Raw genomic sequence first — 18,109 nt, forward strand, 5'->3', positions numbered from 1 at the left:
AAGAATCATTCATATTGGTGGTTTGCTTCTAAATACAAGTTATTCTTCCAGTGAACCCACAGTGATGAAAGAGGAGCAGACTTTGACAAAAGCACCTCTTCACTCAGTGTCGAGACAAAACAATACGCAGAAATAAGAAAAAGGAATAGATAAACCCCCAGAACAATAGGGAAGCAGAGAGTAAACTATAGAAATCTAAGACCATGTGGGTAAATGATAAAGGAAGCTGAGGATGTGAAGAAAAAATATATGGCTTGAAAAATGCAAAGAACAATAGAACATTTTTTAAGTGTATGGAAACCTAGTAAACTGAGCAACAATATAACTATTTACTTGATGGAGATGGGGAAATTGTTAATAATCTTATAGTAAGGCTGAAGTGTTCAGTAAGAATTCTCGTTCTGCTCTTGGAAAATAACTATGATAATGCAATTATTTCACAGGAAATCAGTTCTTTTCCAGTCCATTAATAACCAAGAATTATATTAAACTACATCTATTCAAGGACAAACATTTTTAAACCTGCAGGCTCGTTTAACTTGTACCCAGTAAATGAGACGAGCTGGTAGAAGAGAAATCTGAGTCACTGATTAATGCCGAACCAGCTACCAAGAGATTAGAACAGGGTTAATGCTGTACAAATATTTAAGAAGGGTAAAGAAGAGGATGGAAGTCACTTATATCGGGTAGCCTGACATCTATCACAGACAAAATAATGGAAAACATAACACAGAATTCAACTGATGAAGAATAAAGAAAGCGAATGTATGGTAACTCAGGCCAAACATATTGCTTTTCTGAAAAATAGATCTCAACAAGCAAACAGTTACTCATTTTTTGACAAGATTACGGTTTAGTAAGATACGTGATTTCATTTGGTATGATTTTTGATTAAAGAACCAAGCACATTACGATGGTAAAAAGCAGTGTATACATGTGCTTAAAAACACAAAGAACTTAAAATCATCATCACTGGTAAATAGCCATCAAACGTTAAAATTTCCTGGGACATTCAACAGTTGATATTTGGCCTGAAATTATCTAACATTTACATCAATGTTATCTAAGTTAATACAAAATTATGGATGACTAAACATGCTGGTGAGTCAAAGACTATTCAAGCGACAATGATGAGGATGGAACAGATAAATAGAAGAGCTGGGCAGCTCCTAAATTTGAATGATTCAAACAAATATGCATGAGGTTCAAACGAAATGTGTCCAAGGCGAGCGTGTACGCTCAGGATAATGGATCGCAAGTTGTGTCTGTGAGATGGGAAACCGGCTTCTAGAAAGCAGAGAGTGAAAATGCATAAGAAGATGCTGTATAACAAAATCCTAAGGTAATTGCTATAGTCAAAAAGATATAATGAGATCCTTACATGTGTAAGATGGGAAATAGTGAACTGAAGTAGGTTTGTGACTATCTGTGTAAAAATGGGAGAAAAAGGAGCTGGAGTTTACTGGCCTGCAGTGTCCTAAGAGGTCAGTCTATGTGCTCTGATAATGTTAATGGCGTGAAAATAATTAAATGAAAATGATGGGAATCTTCCTACTTTTTATCGCTTCCAATAAACACTAAATTAGGTCCTAAAAGATGCAGTACATGAACAGGCTCTTTGTCAGTGTGGACTCTGAATAAGCGTGAACCGCTTCGCAAAACAGAAGTTTTGCCGCTGAGTTTCAGCACATGTTGCCGTGCAATGGGATACCAGAATTTTAATAGTTCCCAGTTTGCCCACACTGGGCAACTCTAACAAAATTATTTGGTTTCTATTATCTTTATTATCCATTTCCAGTAATACTTTATGGCAGTGTCTCTCTTTCAGTGGTGTATACATCACTGCATTTTTCTCCTACCCCAACACTTTCAATGTCAGGTTGCAGATCTTATTTAGGTCAAAACAGTGAATGTACTTTAATGGAGTTTCTATGGTGAGTTTTTTAACACGCGCCTGAATTAACTGATCTTCACAGGAAAAGCTTTGAAGTGGGATCTTGTACCTTTATCACCTTTATTTTAAAGCCACAGTTAAATCACTTGCACTTCCTCTAAACTATAATGCTCACATTAGCTGCGATCCAAACATACAATGCAAAGTCCAAAACGAAAAAGATGCACACAATCCTCTAAAAATACAAACAGCTCATCCTGACTCTACAGACGATGGAAAATTCAATCTGAGATGTAATTCACACCACCATGCACATAAAGCTGCAATGAGAGAACAAAACGCGGGGAAATATAAGACCAAATATAGCTCGTCTTGGGTTTGATTTTGTGACTTTCTCATGTCTCTGGCAATTTCAGTTGTGTGTACATGCACAGCACTGACAACCAAGTGCCTTTTCTTGGTCATGTCAGGCAAAATGTACACATGATATTCTTTAATGTAGCTCTACTGAGCTGTACTTTGGGGCTTGATCTGTGCTTTATACCACACTGAGTGTGTATGTACCTGGACAGAAAGTGGGAGAATGTCATTAAAGTGACCGTGGCTGAAGCTTTTGTGTGATTCACTAATACTTTGTGGATCTCACCAGGGAAAGTTTCTTTTGGCAGATTCCCATAGGGAGCTTTCCTGAACTCAGGGCTACTCAACCAGTCTCTTGTAAACTGCACCCACAGCAGCTGCCCTCGTTGTTCCTTGGCAAGAGGAAGGTGTGATTGAGGCTGACACGGAGCCCTGTCATCTTCCCAGTTCTCTGATACAGAACAAACCATGCAAAAAGATTCCTGCAACTTGTCTGAAATTGTGAGCTTTTGAATGATCAGCTGGAAGTTCACATTGAAAGCATCCATGGGGCTGGGACTGTCTTCATGCCTCTGCCCTGGTGAGACCCCATCTGGAGTACTGGGTCCAGTTCTGAGCTCCCCAGTTTAAGAAGGACAAAGAATTACTGGAGGGAGTCCAGCAGTTGGCTACAAAGATACTGAGGGGTCTGGAGCATCTTTCTTATGAGGAGAGACTGAGAGAGCAGGGGCTGTTCAGCCTGGAGAAGAGAAGCTGAGAGGGGGTCTTATCAATGCTGATCAATATCTGCAGGATGGGTGTCAAGAGGATGGACCAGACTCTGTTCAGTGGTGCCCAGCAACAGGATGAGGGGCAACAGGCACAGACTGAAACACAGGAGGTTCCATCTGAATATGAGGAGAAACTTCTTTACTGTGAGGGTGCCAGAGCACTGGACCAGGCTGCCCAGAGAGGTTGTGGAGTCTCCTTCTCTGGAGACATTCAAACCCACCTGGACACCTTCCTGTGTGATCTGCTCCGGTGACCCTGAGTTACCAGGTGGGTTGGACTGGATGATCTCCAGAGGTCCCTTCCAACCCCAACCAGCCTGTGATTCTGGAATTCTGGGATTTTGTCTCAGTTTCCTGAGAAAATTTAGAGGGGCAAAATCTGGAGCTCAACAACAAAAAAGACAAGAAGATCATTCAACACTGGATTTAAGAGTCAATGTCTGTCTTGATGTATATTCTGTTTTTAGTCAGGTCAGTCTCCAGAGTCAGGAATGCATAAAAATACATGCAGACTTTTCCAGGGTTGGTCCAGCTCTGCTGCAGACACTGGGACTGATGCCATCAAATCCAAATGCATGTGAACAAGTGCTGAAGTAAATGGGGTAGCTCCAGTTTAAGGGGAGCATGTGCAAGAGAAGAATAAGGCCTGTATTTCCCAAATATCACTGTGTATGAAAGAAAGAGCCAGATGTCATTTAAACTGTATGACTTAGTGAGGGAATGCTTGTATCATTTGGTACAATAGGAACCAGGTTTAACAGAAAGAGAAAACCAAACCAAAATCCCAAAAAACAACAACCACATATTTGAGTTCTGATATAAAAGATAAAAATCGTAGCGTTGGGTCATGATGATGGTCCTTTCTAACCAGTATCCTGAAATGTTCTCTTTTGCAAATATCTATAGTACATAAAATATATTAGTGATAATAGTACAGCACCTTTCAGACTGGATTTCACAGTTTTGTAGATTAATGGTAAAATGAAGTAAATGAGAGCCAAAGTTCCTGAATGAACTGTGTGCAGTGACTTTGAGAAGATCTGAAAGAACCAAGAAAGGACCTGAAGCTCCTCTTTAGGTGATAGATTGACTTTGTAATGTAAAGGCTTTGCTTTAACAGATTGTTTCATTACCATTTTTGCATTTTATGTAAGATAAGATGGAAATAGAAAACAGTGAAAGATCCCTGTAAATCAAAATAACAAATGGCAAAGTAGCAAAACAGAACTTAATCTGGAATCAAAAAAGCAAAGAAATATTAAAGCAGAAAATGAAATAAACTTGTTGTCAGAATAATAAATGGTTTATATTTTAACTTGAATAAAAACCTTAATATCAAGGTATAAATGTAGGATTAATGGATAAGTTCAATAATTAAGCATTAGCAACTTGTGTCACTGATCTCAAGCGGCACGTATACACCATGGTAATTGGTATACTATACATCTCTGGCTAACCAGTGACATAGCTAAGAGCTTTGAAGAGCTGCTTTATTACATAGCATCAAAAAAAATCACAGACAAACCGAGCTAAATTTAGCTTTCGGGGTGATTTTTAGACAATAGAAAGAAAGACACTTTCTAAACACGCCACAGTCCTAGCTCAGTTTTACTGTCAAAGCATTTTGCCTGCAGCAAACACCGCTGTTCTCTAAGTGAAGCTGCATCTGTAGGAGTTCAAACGAACACAGAGCTGAAAAGTAGAGTGAGCTCTGACTCCAATCAAAAGAATGACTGGTTTTGGCTTCATAATATGTTTTCCATCCCTAACTTTAATCTAAATCAAATGCCCATCTTTCTTGCTGTTCGTGCAATGCAACCGCAGCACATGCTTAAGTATAGGAAAATTGCAAGTGCTTAACTACATCAAATTGAACTTCCATCTAGTCTGGAATCTACATCAGGCAGAGGATAATACCTCCTGTTTCAGAAGAAAGAAACTATTCTCCATCACTAATTCATTTAGAAACTGTTCCATGGATCCAGCCAAACAGCTGCTGGGCATGGAGATCTGGACAATCCAACAGGTCTTTTTCTGTTTCTAAACCCAGAAATCTTTCTCCCAAGCACTGCAGCAATGTCAGAAATTCTTGAGAGTGCTTTGCTAGCAGGTCTGGCACCTACCAGGTATGGAAACTCTGCTGGAAATTTGTTTGGATAGCAACATAAGAAGCTCACAATAAATTAGCCCTCCAAGGCAGAGCTCCATGGCTCACAGACCCCTTTGCATCCCAGCAAAAGCCATGAAGTTTTTCCCTGTCTAGCTGTCAACCGAATGGACAACTCTAAAATGGGGAGTTCAGTTTTAAAGTGGTGTCTCTTCGCGACCTCCTGGAACAGCAGATTTGCAGGTCAGTTACAAGCTGCTTAAAGAGGCCTTTTATTCCCGTGGTTCCATCGGTGTCGTTCCTGCCATTTTAATGTCACAGCCCCGATCCGCCACCGCTTTTCTCTTTGGTGTTCTCACCCCACCAGACAAGCTCAGGAGATTTGCATAAGCTCTGTGTGTGCAAAATTTTGATGTGCATTGTCACCACTGCCTTCGCGTGGGCCTCGGAATATTTGAAAAGGTGGCAATGAGTCAATCAAAAGCTGGTTAATTCAAATGAAAACCAGCTTCTGGTGCTTAATACACCCTGTTATTTTTTGTTTGTCATTATCTCCCCAGACCAGTGACTCAGTGCTGTAAAACCTCCAGCTTGATCACAGCGTTGACACATGATTCCAGCCATTCGGCTTCCATGGACTTCTATTTATGCCTGCTCTCTTCTTCTTTGAAAAAGCTCAGCAAGATAAATGAACCTCAGACTATTAAATAGCATAAAGACTTTCATAAAATAATGGCAACTCTGCCTTCTAGCCTTAAAAGAACGATTTTGCAAGTACTTCATGACAACTTAAAAAATGAGCAAAGACCTTCAGAGATGACCCAATGATGCATTGTTTCCACGCAGTTCTGCCTCAGGTGGTCGCCCACCCATCTGTCACATGAGAAATATTGCAATGGCAGAGTCGCTCGTGGATCTCCTGATGTCTAGCTCCACGCATTTGTACCTGGGAGTTCTGGCTGACAACAGGTAGACCATGAGTCAACAACGTGCCCTTGTGGCCAAGAAGGTCAATGGTACCTGAGATGCATTAAGAAGAGTGTGACCAGCAGGTTGAGGGAGGTTGTCCTGCCCCTCTGCTCTGCCCTGGTGAGGCCCCATCTGGAGTACTGGGTCCAGTTCTGGGCTCCCCAGTTTAAGAAGAACAAGGAATTACTGGAGAGAGTCCAGCGGCTATGAAGGTGCTGAGGGGTCTGGAACATCTTTCTATGAGGAGAGACTGAGAGAGCTGGGGTTGTTCAACCTGGAGAAGAGAAGCTGAGAGGGGGTCTTATCAATGCTGATCAATATCTGCAGGGTGGGTGTCAAGCGGATGGACCAGACTCTGTTCAGTGGTGCCCAGCAACAAGTTGAGGGGCAACGGGCACAGACTGAAACACAGGAAGTTCCAGCTGAATATGAGGAGGAACTTCTTTACTTTGAGGTGCCAGAGCACTGGACCAGGCTGCCCAGAGAGGCTGTGGAGTCTCCTTCTCTGGAGACATTCAAACCCACCTGGACACCTTCCTGTGTGATCTGCTCTGGTGACCCTGCGTTAGCAGGTGGGTTGGACTGGATGATCTCCAGAGGTCCCTTCAACCCAACCAGTCTGTGATTGTGTGATTCTGTACAGGTAGGTAAGCCCTGCCATAGGTAGCTTTTAATATCTAAACAGAAAACTGGGATGTGTCTGATGCTCTGAAGAGCATCCTGAAGGCCTGAAGGATTTCCATTAACCTATCAGTGTATAAAAAAACAGAGTAAATGCCAAGTCACTACTGATCCAAAGTCCATTCACTTAGATGGGAGTCTTTCCAAATACCTCAATTTGCTTTGGAGGGTGAAAATGGTCACTAGAAAGATAATTTCTATGCTTAACTAACAGGAACAGGGTGAAAGCAGCCAATTTCCCAACACTCATGAGCTGTTATATAGATTAGACCTTCTCACTCTTGATTAAGTTGTAGCTTATCACTCAAACAGTCCCCATGGCATCGAAAAGAGAGAGATACTGTTTAAATGAGGGCAGGTATCTGTAAGAAAATGCAACTATCTAAATACAGGGAAAAAACCCCTAGACTTCAGGAAAAATAGTAATTAGTTTTTCAAACAAACCAAGTTATTGAAAAGAATGAACAAGTTCCTGTTAAGAACTGTGTGGTTTTTATCAGAATGCAAAATATCTCAGCTTAACTTAGTGAAAGGACCAACATTTTGACTCCCTGATTCATTTTTGGTGTTTTGGGTTAGGTGATACAATTCTTGTCTGCAACTTGACAGGATGTAGAAAATAATTACAAATGAAAAGGTTATTCATAATTTTTAAATGAGTTAATTAGTAAACCCCGCCAGAGTCACTCATTACAGTAATTAATAATTGATTATACTTGAAATTAAACACAATTTTTCATCAAAATCTAATTAAATATCTGCCTTTTCGCCTGTTGATTAGAACACTGGGTCTGGTAGAGACGATCTTTGCTAAATATGTTTATGCTGAACTGAACCATCAAATGCGATTTTTAATAATTGATAGTTCCTTTAGAAATTAGTAATTATGACCCATAATTACAGCGGTTCGACCTGATCAGCATTCCTGGCGCTTTGCCAGCCACCCATGGAGCCCGGCGAATGCTGCAGAATTCAGCCAAACGAGGCAAAAAAGGGATGGGAGAGCACTCGGTGGACCCACCTTATAACCACATGAACTGTGGGTTTTAAGAGGAGAGCGATCTTTTCAGAACTCTGAAAAAGGTTTTTGAGCTGGAGAATAGCGAGGGCAAACCCAACTCTTCTCAGTCTATCAAACGGCGCACGCCTCCTCCGTCAGAATGAACAGGCACCGCTATTCTGAGTTATAACGGTGCTCCTCTGACACACTGAGATAATGTCCAAAGGAACCACGGTCAGGGCAGAAGGAGAATACCAGACAAACGAGAAAGGCGAGTCCAAATGTACGGTGCAAATGATGAAAACTGACGGTGTATTTCATCAAACTGCTGCCCGTTTAATGGTGGTTAATTAATCACTCCTGCTCGTCTTGCAGGAGGCATAAAAGTGACCAGAGTATGATGCAAGGCAGAAGTGGAAAAGTATCAGCCATTAAAGAGGTGCACATAAAAGGAACACGGTAAAAGCAATCCTTTGTGGCAGTGCTAATTATACTCATGTGAAATGAAAGCAAAAATCTTTCGATCCGGGCTAAGATTTGTAATTCTAACCACAAGCTTTTATAGGTCATTAGTGTACAGGAAGTCACGGCGAAATCAAAAAAGACTCATTTGTGCCATGAGAAATGGGCTTTTTTACCTATGATCACATCTGTAAGTGTCTGACAACTAGAGCTTGCACCCCTGGCAGTTTGAAATAGATGTCTAGGAATGGATCTTTGTAAGACATTTATAACACAAGTATCAAATCTAACTGAAGTAATGGTAACACCCCAACTTTACAGGCTGAAAACCACCATTTTCACTTCTACCATTTCAATTACTTTTGCAGTGAACACTGAGAAGGCTTTTTTGCAATGAACAATGACAACTCTAATAAACTAAATAAATTCAGACCATACACAGTGCAAGTAAATCCACTGCTGCTCCACCCTAGTAGCAGATTTCCTCAACTCCTTTACTCAACAAAGCAGCACAATTTAAACTCTGTCCTTCAGCATCCTCCAGATCACCTTGTGAACTTCAATATCATTGGTTAAATGGCTCGGATGTGCCACCAAAAGACAGAATAGAATCACATTTTTGTGTGTTGGCATCTTGGTTCTGACATCACTCCCGTCAAAGTCAATGGTGGAGGATCCCCATGGACCTGGATGCGATTCTGGCTGGAATGTGGGCCTCACTGCCTGTTTTAATGGGCTGCTTTGAGAAAACCTGGTGGGTTTGTCTCACTCCAGGCATATTTTCCTCTGCAGAAAGTAAACAGCCCACACCATTGAAGGGAGCACAAAGTGTAACTCATGTTCTACTAAGCTCTTCTGGCCCTACGACGTGTTAGGCTACCACTATTATCCCACTAAGTTAACAAAGGTCTTATTTTGCATTACTTTGTTCCACAATCCTTACCCTCTGGCTCGCAAACATTTGCATTATGGGTGAGTCTTAGAGAAATGAAAGAAAAGCAGAAAACAAACAAACAAAAAAAAAATTAAAAAATCAGAAATAAGCTTACCTATGAAATACGCCAGCAGGATCACCAGCGTGACTGAGATGACAATGGCGCTCAGAGCAGCGCATTTCCAGTTACAGTATTTATAGGGTTTCTTCAGGTTAAAGGCAGGCCTAGAGAAGGTACTTCTGGGAAGGGGCCGAGGGGGAGGTGAGTACACAGTGCTGGACGTCAAAGGATATCCCGGCGACGTTGTACAAAAAAGGGGAGAAGTGCCTCCAGGTTTGAACAAGAAGTGCCTGAGGGGAGAAAGACCAAGAGCAAGTGACTCCTCACAGCGATAGAAGCCGAGGGAGGACGGCGACGGCTGCTGGGACAAGTGAAGCAGCTCCACGCAACGCTGGCTACGGACACGGACGGCATGCACGGGAGAGAAGAGTAAAAATCAAAGGCAAGTCACACAGAGTAAAGGGAAAACAAAACGAAACGAATCACAGGGCCAACAATGCCACAGAGAACTCGGCAAGGGCAGGAGTCCCCTCTGTGGGAGAGCTGGCGTTGGAGGGACACGACCACCCCAGGCAGAGCTGTGACAAACTGGTGGCACGGGCAGCGCCGGGGACCTGCTCACGCTCCCAGAGAAATGCCCTACGGAGACTGAAGGGGAATTAATCGGATTAAAGAGGGGATGGCGCTTCTGAATTCATTGATCACTGCATGAGAGCTTTTTTTTGGCATGGCATCGGTGAGTGGAGATGGGGAAAGAGAGCTTAAGCCATTCCATAGCACCCAAATTGTCACAGAGGGGAATATTCACGCTGTCCCCGCCCAGCAAGTTTAAGTGCCAGACGATGGCACGGCTAAAAGCACCAAAGTCCAGAATTTAAGCCCTGTGTATCGCTACTGGGGAGAGGCACCTGCTTCCAGAAAGCAGTCCAGAGCAGCACAGTTTGGTGCCTGCCTTTAAAAAGTGTGAATTACTGTCAAAGGCAACAGCGTTTCCTGCACAGTGACACATTGGGAGGCACCGGTAATACAAACGCAGCCTGCAAGGACCTTGCGTGAGACTCATGAAAGTCAGCACAAAAAAGAACCCGCTGCAGTCCATGAGCTCCTGAAATGAAATGTCCCGATGGGAGTTCTCCCCACGGGAATCCTACATGAGAAACCTCATTTTGGTGAGACATATGAAGGGCAAGGCATTCACATTCCGGGAATGAGACTTGGGAAACGGACCCTACCCGTCTATCGCCATGCTGATATCAAACAAAAACGGAGCTTGTGAGGACTGAGAAGCAGCCCCGGTGCAGTTTGCACCTCCTGCCATGGTTTATGGGGACAGGTTTGCAGCCAGCGTCAATGCCATCAGCACGGGTCCATGGGAGTCAGTCAAGCCGGTGGATTATACCAGGTGAAGACGTGACTCTGTTTTCCCCTTGAAGTGATTTATGCAGTCACAGGAGAAAATGTCACATGCAGAAACATCACCATGCAGAAAAGCCACTGATTCATGCAGTACAGACTAATAATTCTACAAAATAGGTGTTTGTAGTATTAGAGCCATGGTTTTATTGGTACTCAGAGTGTGACTGCTGAGCACCAGAGAAAGATTCATTATCTCTACTAATGTTCTATATCAAAACATTCATTTATGCAAAGAGTCAGATACTATCCTGTGTTTTGGAAAGTATTTATTTAGACACGGATGTATCTGTTGGGGGCAAAGAGGTACCTGCAGTGTTCAAGCGCACCAATTAGATCTTCGGTTAGTGATGGTTACCAAAGTAGAAACTGCCAACACAAGGGCAATACTTTTGGCACTGAGTGTCAAGTTAAAATCTGCTTATAACTCCAAAGTTAAGCGATCAAAAATTAGGTAAAGATGCCAGAATGGGTGGCTAAGTCAAAATCAAAGACTTGGCTTACAAAGACCAGCAGCAGGCAATTGTGAGATAAGGCATGTGGAAAAATATCAGTTTAACAATAAGGTATTAGGCTGCCAGCACAATAACGGTGTAAGATTTTTATGAAAAATAAACTAATCTTAGTTTATATGGGACTAAACATTGCTGTAGGTACTTCTTCCTAATGAAATTACTTTCCAAACAACAAGGGAAAGAAAGGAAAAGGCATGCTGTGGTTCACCAGCATATTAATGACTCTGCCATTAATATGTACGAGACACAATGCTCCAAGCTGCAGAACCTCATTTTTTTAAAGAGGTCAGCAATGATGTTGCCCTTCAACATCATTGACACGACCAAATGCTTTCATGCAAGGATCATAAGGACTGTACAGTAAACAGAGAGACCACGTAAGTGTCACATACCCATCATTGTAAGCACCGTCATGTCGGGAGGAGGTGAGAATGTCCATCTCAATGAGGTTGTCCTGCAATGTCTCTAGGAATGTCTGCTTTGCTATGTTTCTACATACATATGGAAACATGAATGAAGCCAGTGAGTCATGCATATATGGTGTGATTCTTATAAAGCACAATGGTTATAGTGCAGTTGTGCATGGAATTAGAATGATGGACCATATATTTATATGTATAAGATGCTACACATAAACATATATAGATTTTAAGAATGTTCACTTCTCTATATATACACTATATATATGCATATACACATATAAGCACACACGCCCATGTGCATGTATAAAAAAAGTTGGTGTCTTTGTTCATTTGACATTATTTATTGTCACCGACACATGAAACCTTCTGAACTGCTAGAAATCTACTCAAAAGACTGGATTTCAATTCAGCACAGCTGTAACCTCATTACACTCCTGCACCGGCATTATTTTCACTCTGCAAAGCACAGTATTTACTGCCCACTGTGGCCAAGACCTTGGTAGCACAGTTCCATTTCACGTCCTCATGGATTTCCAGTGAAAATCTGTCACTCCTTTGCTGACATTTCAGTTTTGCACTTGACAACTTTTTAATTACCAATTTGATTAACTTTGTTTTCCTTTGTGGAGCAATAACTTGCTATTTAGAAGCTCGAAAATGCAAGTTTTGCTCAATAGAAGTATTCCAAATAAAAGCGATAAACAGCTGGAAAAAGGTTATGCTGGAACCCAAATTCCAATACCAGAGTATTGCCTGTAATCTGGATGTTAGAGGCCATAGGTGAGATACTTAGGGCCTGAACACGAAAAGCCTTATTTTGACTTCATACACAATAGCGGCATTTTGCAATATCTGGTCTCCCCAGTATGTACTTTGATGAGTCACATTTTGACCTGTACATCCTAAACTTTTGTACTTTTTGAGGACGATAGCAAAAACATAAAGAATTAAGTCAGATACACAGCTGGAAACACATTGTGTCCTTCTCACCTTCAGGTTTGCTTCTCAAGACTTGGCAAAATAACATGCTTCCCATCTTTTTTAAAACAAAATAAACAGTCCTGATTTTGCCCATGTCTGTTTTCAGCATTAAAACTGAATATAGGTGTAAATGTGAATAAATTCTTGGCTAAAACTAGCAAAAGGAACATAACAGCATTGTGAGACTTTAACACCTATGTGGGATTAAGCACTTAGAGGATAGAAGTGACATAGTGTGAACTCAACAGAGAACTCCTCTGTCGAAGAAACTGGATTCAGGTAACGTGCTGTATGAAAATAAACCAGCCCTGTCACATTATACAAACCTTGATACTGTCTCTTCTAAACTGTCCTCAACCTTAATTTCTCATTTCTGCTTCCTTCTCTTCCTGCTGTTCATGCCAGCACTTGTTCAGCTCAACTCGTTGCTTTTGGAGGCCTGTGGGCTGCTTTGACAGAACAGATCTACTCGATCTGAACGCAAGTAAAGTGACTCCTGTTCGTAGCTTTGGTGTAAAGCGGGTCGACATGCATGAGCTGTGTGCCACAGCACTTGGGACATCAATCCAGCCCCAAGTGTTGGCGGCTTCCTCGCATCCCCTGGGAATGCAGGAAAGGTTGGGCGTTGGGTTCAAAGCAAAAAGAAGTAAGGTACGTGCATGCACGGAGCATTTAATGGGTAAGGGGCAAGGCATCGATAAAAGCTCATGGGTAGTTAAAATCCACATCACGCTGATTCCATGAATTTCAGTTGCGGATTGTCAATAAAACAGAAGAGGGAGGGTTATAAAACATCCCCATGTGTGTATTTGTAACGGAGAGGTTGCTGGGTCACCAAGGTGATTAATGTGTGAATGTCCTTGTGTCCTGAAGTTTGGGCAGAACCTGCTTCCCTGGAGATCACCTGTGAACAGTTGTCTGGTCACAAACCGCTCTCCCTTCTCATGGCGAGTTGTGGTGACAGACAGACCTTCTGTGATTACCACATGGAATTTCCTGGCAATGGAAGTCTCCTGAAAGCCATTGGTTTGTCAATGAAACGTCCATCTAGTTGGCTTTTATTTGCTCCCACAAGGCAGAATGTAAAGGAACAGAAAAGAGGCCACAGAAGGAAGAGTGTGGTATAACTATGGGGGGGAACTGACTTACCTGTCAGGAGTGGTTGCTGAGCAAAGATCTTCTCATCACAACTTTGATAATATATTGCTTTTAAAGCAACAATATAAAGGGAGCAAACAAGAATAGAGAGAGGAAAAAGGAGAAACAGAGAAAAGGGAGTAAGGGGAAACTAATGAAAAGGAGGGAGAGAAGAGGAGGGGCTTTTCTTCTTGCCACATATAAAGTTCTCAGATATAGGATACACTTATCGTGTCAACTGTATATTTGTGCTATACATCTCTGTTTGCCTTTTGCATTACAGTACAGAAACATCCAGGCAGTGACAAACCATCCTCAATTCCCAGTTCTGAACGTTCCCTGGAGTCCAAAGCAGCCAAAACCAAACCTCTTCAAACCCTGGGGTGCTTAAATCGGTAACTGTGGGCACGTTTCACAGCCTGTGACAATCCCTGTTTAAAAGTTACAGATTCTTCTTCATGTTGTCTCTCTCTGTTGACTAATACGAGATTTTTTAAAAAAATGGATATTCAACGGAATTACAATTCATTTTTTGACATGAGATTACTATAATCTCCTATTGCTACACTTCAAAGGCCTTAATTCTTGGATTAATGTCTCTCGACAGGGATTTATTTTTTATTTTACATATTGGACATTTTATTCTCTTAGGTGGAGGTCTTTTTTTTGGTTCTAAAGATCTTTGCAGTGGGAAAGGTCGACTTGATGGAAGAGGTGGAACTGGGCATCCAAGTTTGCTGAACAGCTCTGAATCTCGGTCCTTTGTGTCTACAGAACTTCCAGCAAAGGAAAGGGAAGAGCAAACTGGTAGAGAGGAGATTTGTCACTTTTACTGATCATCTATGCAGCACAGACTCTTTGCATTATGATGCTATCATAACAGTTTATTTTCTTAATGTTTAGTGGAGCAGAAGTTGTGCTCTGTAAATGTGTTCATTTGCTGTTTGGCATAAAGTTGCAATTTATTTTCCAACATGTTCGTTGTCTGAAGGGACGTTGGGCAAATCGACACCATTCCAACCAGTGTGTCAAAAGCCACAAGATCAGTCTTGAAATGATTTGTTTTCTACATAATTAATAAAATGGTTAAATTGAGATCAATTACACGTGTGACTGATTCCTAATGCAAGTAAAATCATCGCACAATGCAGAAGGATCTCTTCATGCAGGAAAACCTCCAAGATCCAGTTTAGTTAACAGCAATAATGTGACCAAACCAAGTTGCAGAAAGAACTTTCAGATCTTGAACAATTTTAATCCACAATAATTTTGTGGAGAAGAAATGAGGACAGTCTTCAGGAGGTACTCATTTACAGGACTAGCCAGATAACTCTTTCCATGAACTCCTGCCTTTGTTAAGACGTGGTAGGGTTGTGTCTCCATCTCCATCTCTGATTGTCAACAAAATGGGACAAATGTGGACAGGATCTTTCAGCAAAGACCTTTTATCTCTGATATTCCTCCACTGATCCAGCAGCAAGGATGTTCCTTCTCAGTTGGACGGTGGTGGGTTCTGAGAGACTTCAGTCAGATGTGAGGGTGTCTTGGCACTAGTAAAACAGTATCTTATCTCTTCACCAAACAGCTCACACCCTGGTTTAGCAAAAGGCACAGGGCTTCCTCCAGAACTATACAGGATTATTCACAAAAGGGCTGAAGGAGCAGGGCCTAAGTATTATTTATTTTTTTTCAAAAGAAATAACACATGGAAGTCACTTCTTGGGTATATATGCTCAAGAATTTAACACAATCTAAGTACTGAAACTGTTGCCAAATCACACTTGCAGTACTTGCTCAAAATTTTGTCTTAATCTTTTGGATCCAGCTTCTTAGTTGGGTCTTTTTAATCAAGCAGTCGCAGCGAAATTAATTATCCTTAAATGCCAGAAAATGTTAGATTCAGATCTGGTTTGGATGTTTCAGAGGGCCAGCAGACATAGCTCATTCTCAAATCATCGGCAGCAGACATGTTCATTTTTAACAACTGTTTTCTTAGCAGAATCTGGCAAAATCAGGTACATTTTGTCCCAGGACACGGATGCAGCTCCTGCTGATCTCTGTGAGACGCCCACAGACATTAATTTGGTCCCTGGCTGAGCCTTCAGTTTGTGTGTAATTTTTGTTGTCTAAAATCTTTCTTGTTGGTTTGAGAAGGTAAGAGAAATGAGGGGAAAAAGGCAGCTAAGTGAGTGTAAGGCCTGGAAGACACCAGATATGGGGGCTAATGAATTCAGCACCTCCAGTTTCTCAGCAGCAAAGCCTCTGGAGAATGCAAAAACTGACTTTCAAGTGGGACAGCAAGAAATAGATAAGTGAACCATCAGATGGGAGGACTGAGGCTGAGGGAGTCTGACAAACCCCTTGTCCAGAACCTACACAGAACCTAAACAAAGCCATGAACCGGAAAAACTCAGTGACCGCTTGTCACACCCACAATGTGTTGCATAGGTGGAAAAGAATATAAATGTTAAATGAAATCATTATTAATTGACCGATGCCCTGCTATGCACTGTTCCATGCTTGCGGGAGCGATGTTGTAGGATAGTGAAATGTTAAGAGCTGACCTCTCCTTATTAGATAAACAAGATCAGCTTTTACCGAATGATGTACCACGAAAGTATCTGCTTGATGAGGCACAGCTAGAAGGCTAAATCTTATCAATATATTGACTGATTTCTGTTTCTTAAATAGGATATTGATTTATCCTACCACATAGGAAGAAAAGACATTAAAGGCAAAAAAAAGAATGAAAACTATGAACATTTTAATCTATGATCCCGATTCCAATTTCAAATGAGAAAAATAACCTTATGGGCAGCTTAAAGACAATATTTTTAGTTTATGAAAGAAGAGCGTTTTCCTCTTCTCCTCGTCCAAATAAAAAGACACAAAGAACAATAAATCCAACTCAAAACACTGAGAAAATGACCTACCGAGTCTCCAGCGGGATGTTACTGTTGAGTAACCAGTTGTCCTGAGCATGGGCTGGCTCTTGGGTGCCGGCGGGTTGATCTCCAGACAGAGAATGGTCCGTAGGGGCCGGGCTGGGGTTGCTGCGCGGTGTGAAGTTCCCTCTGTTTAGGGAATTGACGGAGGCCGCGTGGTGCTGGCTCGGGGTGTGAGCGTGCGATATCGGAGGCGGCGGAGTTCGAAGTCTCGAATGATTTTGAAGGTTCGGAGGATGATCTGAAACATAAGTCAAATGTTTTTTAAGGATCGGGATTTGAGTTATTCCTTACTGCACTCACTCATGTGCAGGTGCTTCTAAAAAAGTACGAAGGCTGGCGTGCCACATACCCTAAATCAACCTCAAAAGGGCATCATAGCCTTGCTCCAAAGGCTCTAATGACACATACAGCCAGCTAGAAAAATAGTTTGGTTTCATGCACCAAAGTTATGAAAGCTTAAAGCACCACAAAAAGGCCGGCCTGACAGGCAAGTTAACTCCGATGAACAACTGCAGGTTGCAAACCGCAATCTATCTGTGACGCTGATTTGTGATAAAGCATGAAAAATGCAACCGGCCTGGATAGATAACACTTTAGAGCAATTTTATGATGGATTTACAGGTCCCCGTGAAGTTTGTTCTGCCTGTTCTGCTTGAGAACTTGCAACAGTTAAGTCAACAAGAAGACTGAGAATACATTTAATCATAAACGGAGTTTAGGGAAAGCCATAAAACTGCGTCAGGGTTATACGATTTAACAAAATCCAGTAGTTTGCAGTGTTAGAGATGTACTCAAACTCAGTAAAAAATGCATGTGGTATAAAAACTGAGGTGTCAGGAAAATGAAACAACACACAGTGAAGAAAGATGCAAAGATCAGTGATGGCTACTTGGAGTAAAACTCAAAGTATTTGTTAGCCAAGAATCTGAAGCAGGTTGATTGAGCAAATCAAACACTTAGGAAAGACCAACATAGAGCTGATTATATTTGTATTTTTCTTTTTTTAAGTAACCATCAGAGATTTTTTTCACCTGTTTTCCAGAAAGAAAGGGAAACTAAAATACTTGATGGAACTGGAGGGAGACGGACAGTTCATAATACTGCATATGTGATACAGGAACCATTCCTCTCTGATATTATGCTCAGAAGTCATTAATTATATCCTATCAATCTAATACTTACCAGACTTCTGTATCATGAAAAACGAACACTCATCTGCTCTCAGAGAGCTCAGAACTGAAAGAACTGTGCATAATCCTAAATTACACTGAATGGTTTCAAAATGCCCATGACATTTATTGGCACTTCTGAAATTTGGGTTGGGACTTGGATTCAGGAGAGGAACAGAGGAAGCATTTACAACATCTCTGGAGCCTCTTGGATATTTAGACACATAAAATAAAATATAAAGATGTGTGATATCCAACCCACCCCTTCCCTCCTCACGCTGTATTG

At 41.6% G+C, this 18,109-nt stretch overlaps 1 protein-coding gene across 12 annotated transcripts in view; it reads right to left on the reverse strand.

Annotated features, from left to right (window-relative positions):
• TENM4 (teneurin transmembrane protein 4) overlaps positions 1–18,109 on the reverse strand; it is a 1,673,798-nt gene that overhangs the window by 218,247 nt on the left and 1,437,442 nt on the right. For all 12 annotated transcript variants that reach the window (XM_071817725.1, XM_071817645.1, XM_071817681.1 and 9 more), the window contains 3 exons: positions 16,640–16,892; positions 11,559–11,657; positions 9,293–9,528 (listed from right to left, as the gene is read on the reverse strand). In XM_071817725.1, the coding sequence (XP_071673826.1) occupies positions 9,293–9,528; positions 11,559–11,657; positions 16,640–16,892 (588 nt within the window). The remainder of the gene's footprint in view (positions 1–9,292; positions 9,529–11,558; positions 11,658–16,639; positions 16,893–18,109) is intronic.

This window comes from Patagioenas fasciata, chromosome 1 (assembly GCF_037038585.1).
Source record: "Patagioenas fasciata isolate bPatFas1 chromosome 1, bPatFas1.hap1, whole genome shotgun sequence".
Lineage (NCBI taxonomy): Eukaryota > Metazoa > Chordata > Aves > Columbiformes > Columbidae > Patagioenas > Patagioenas fasciata.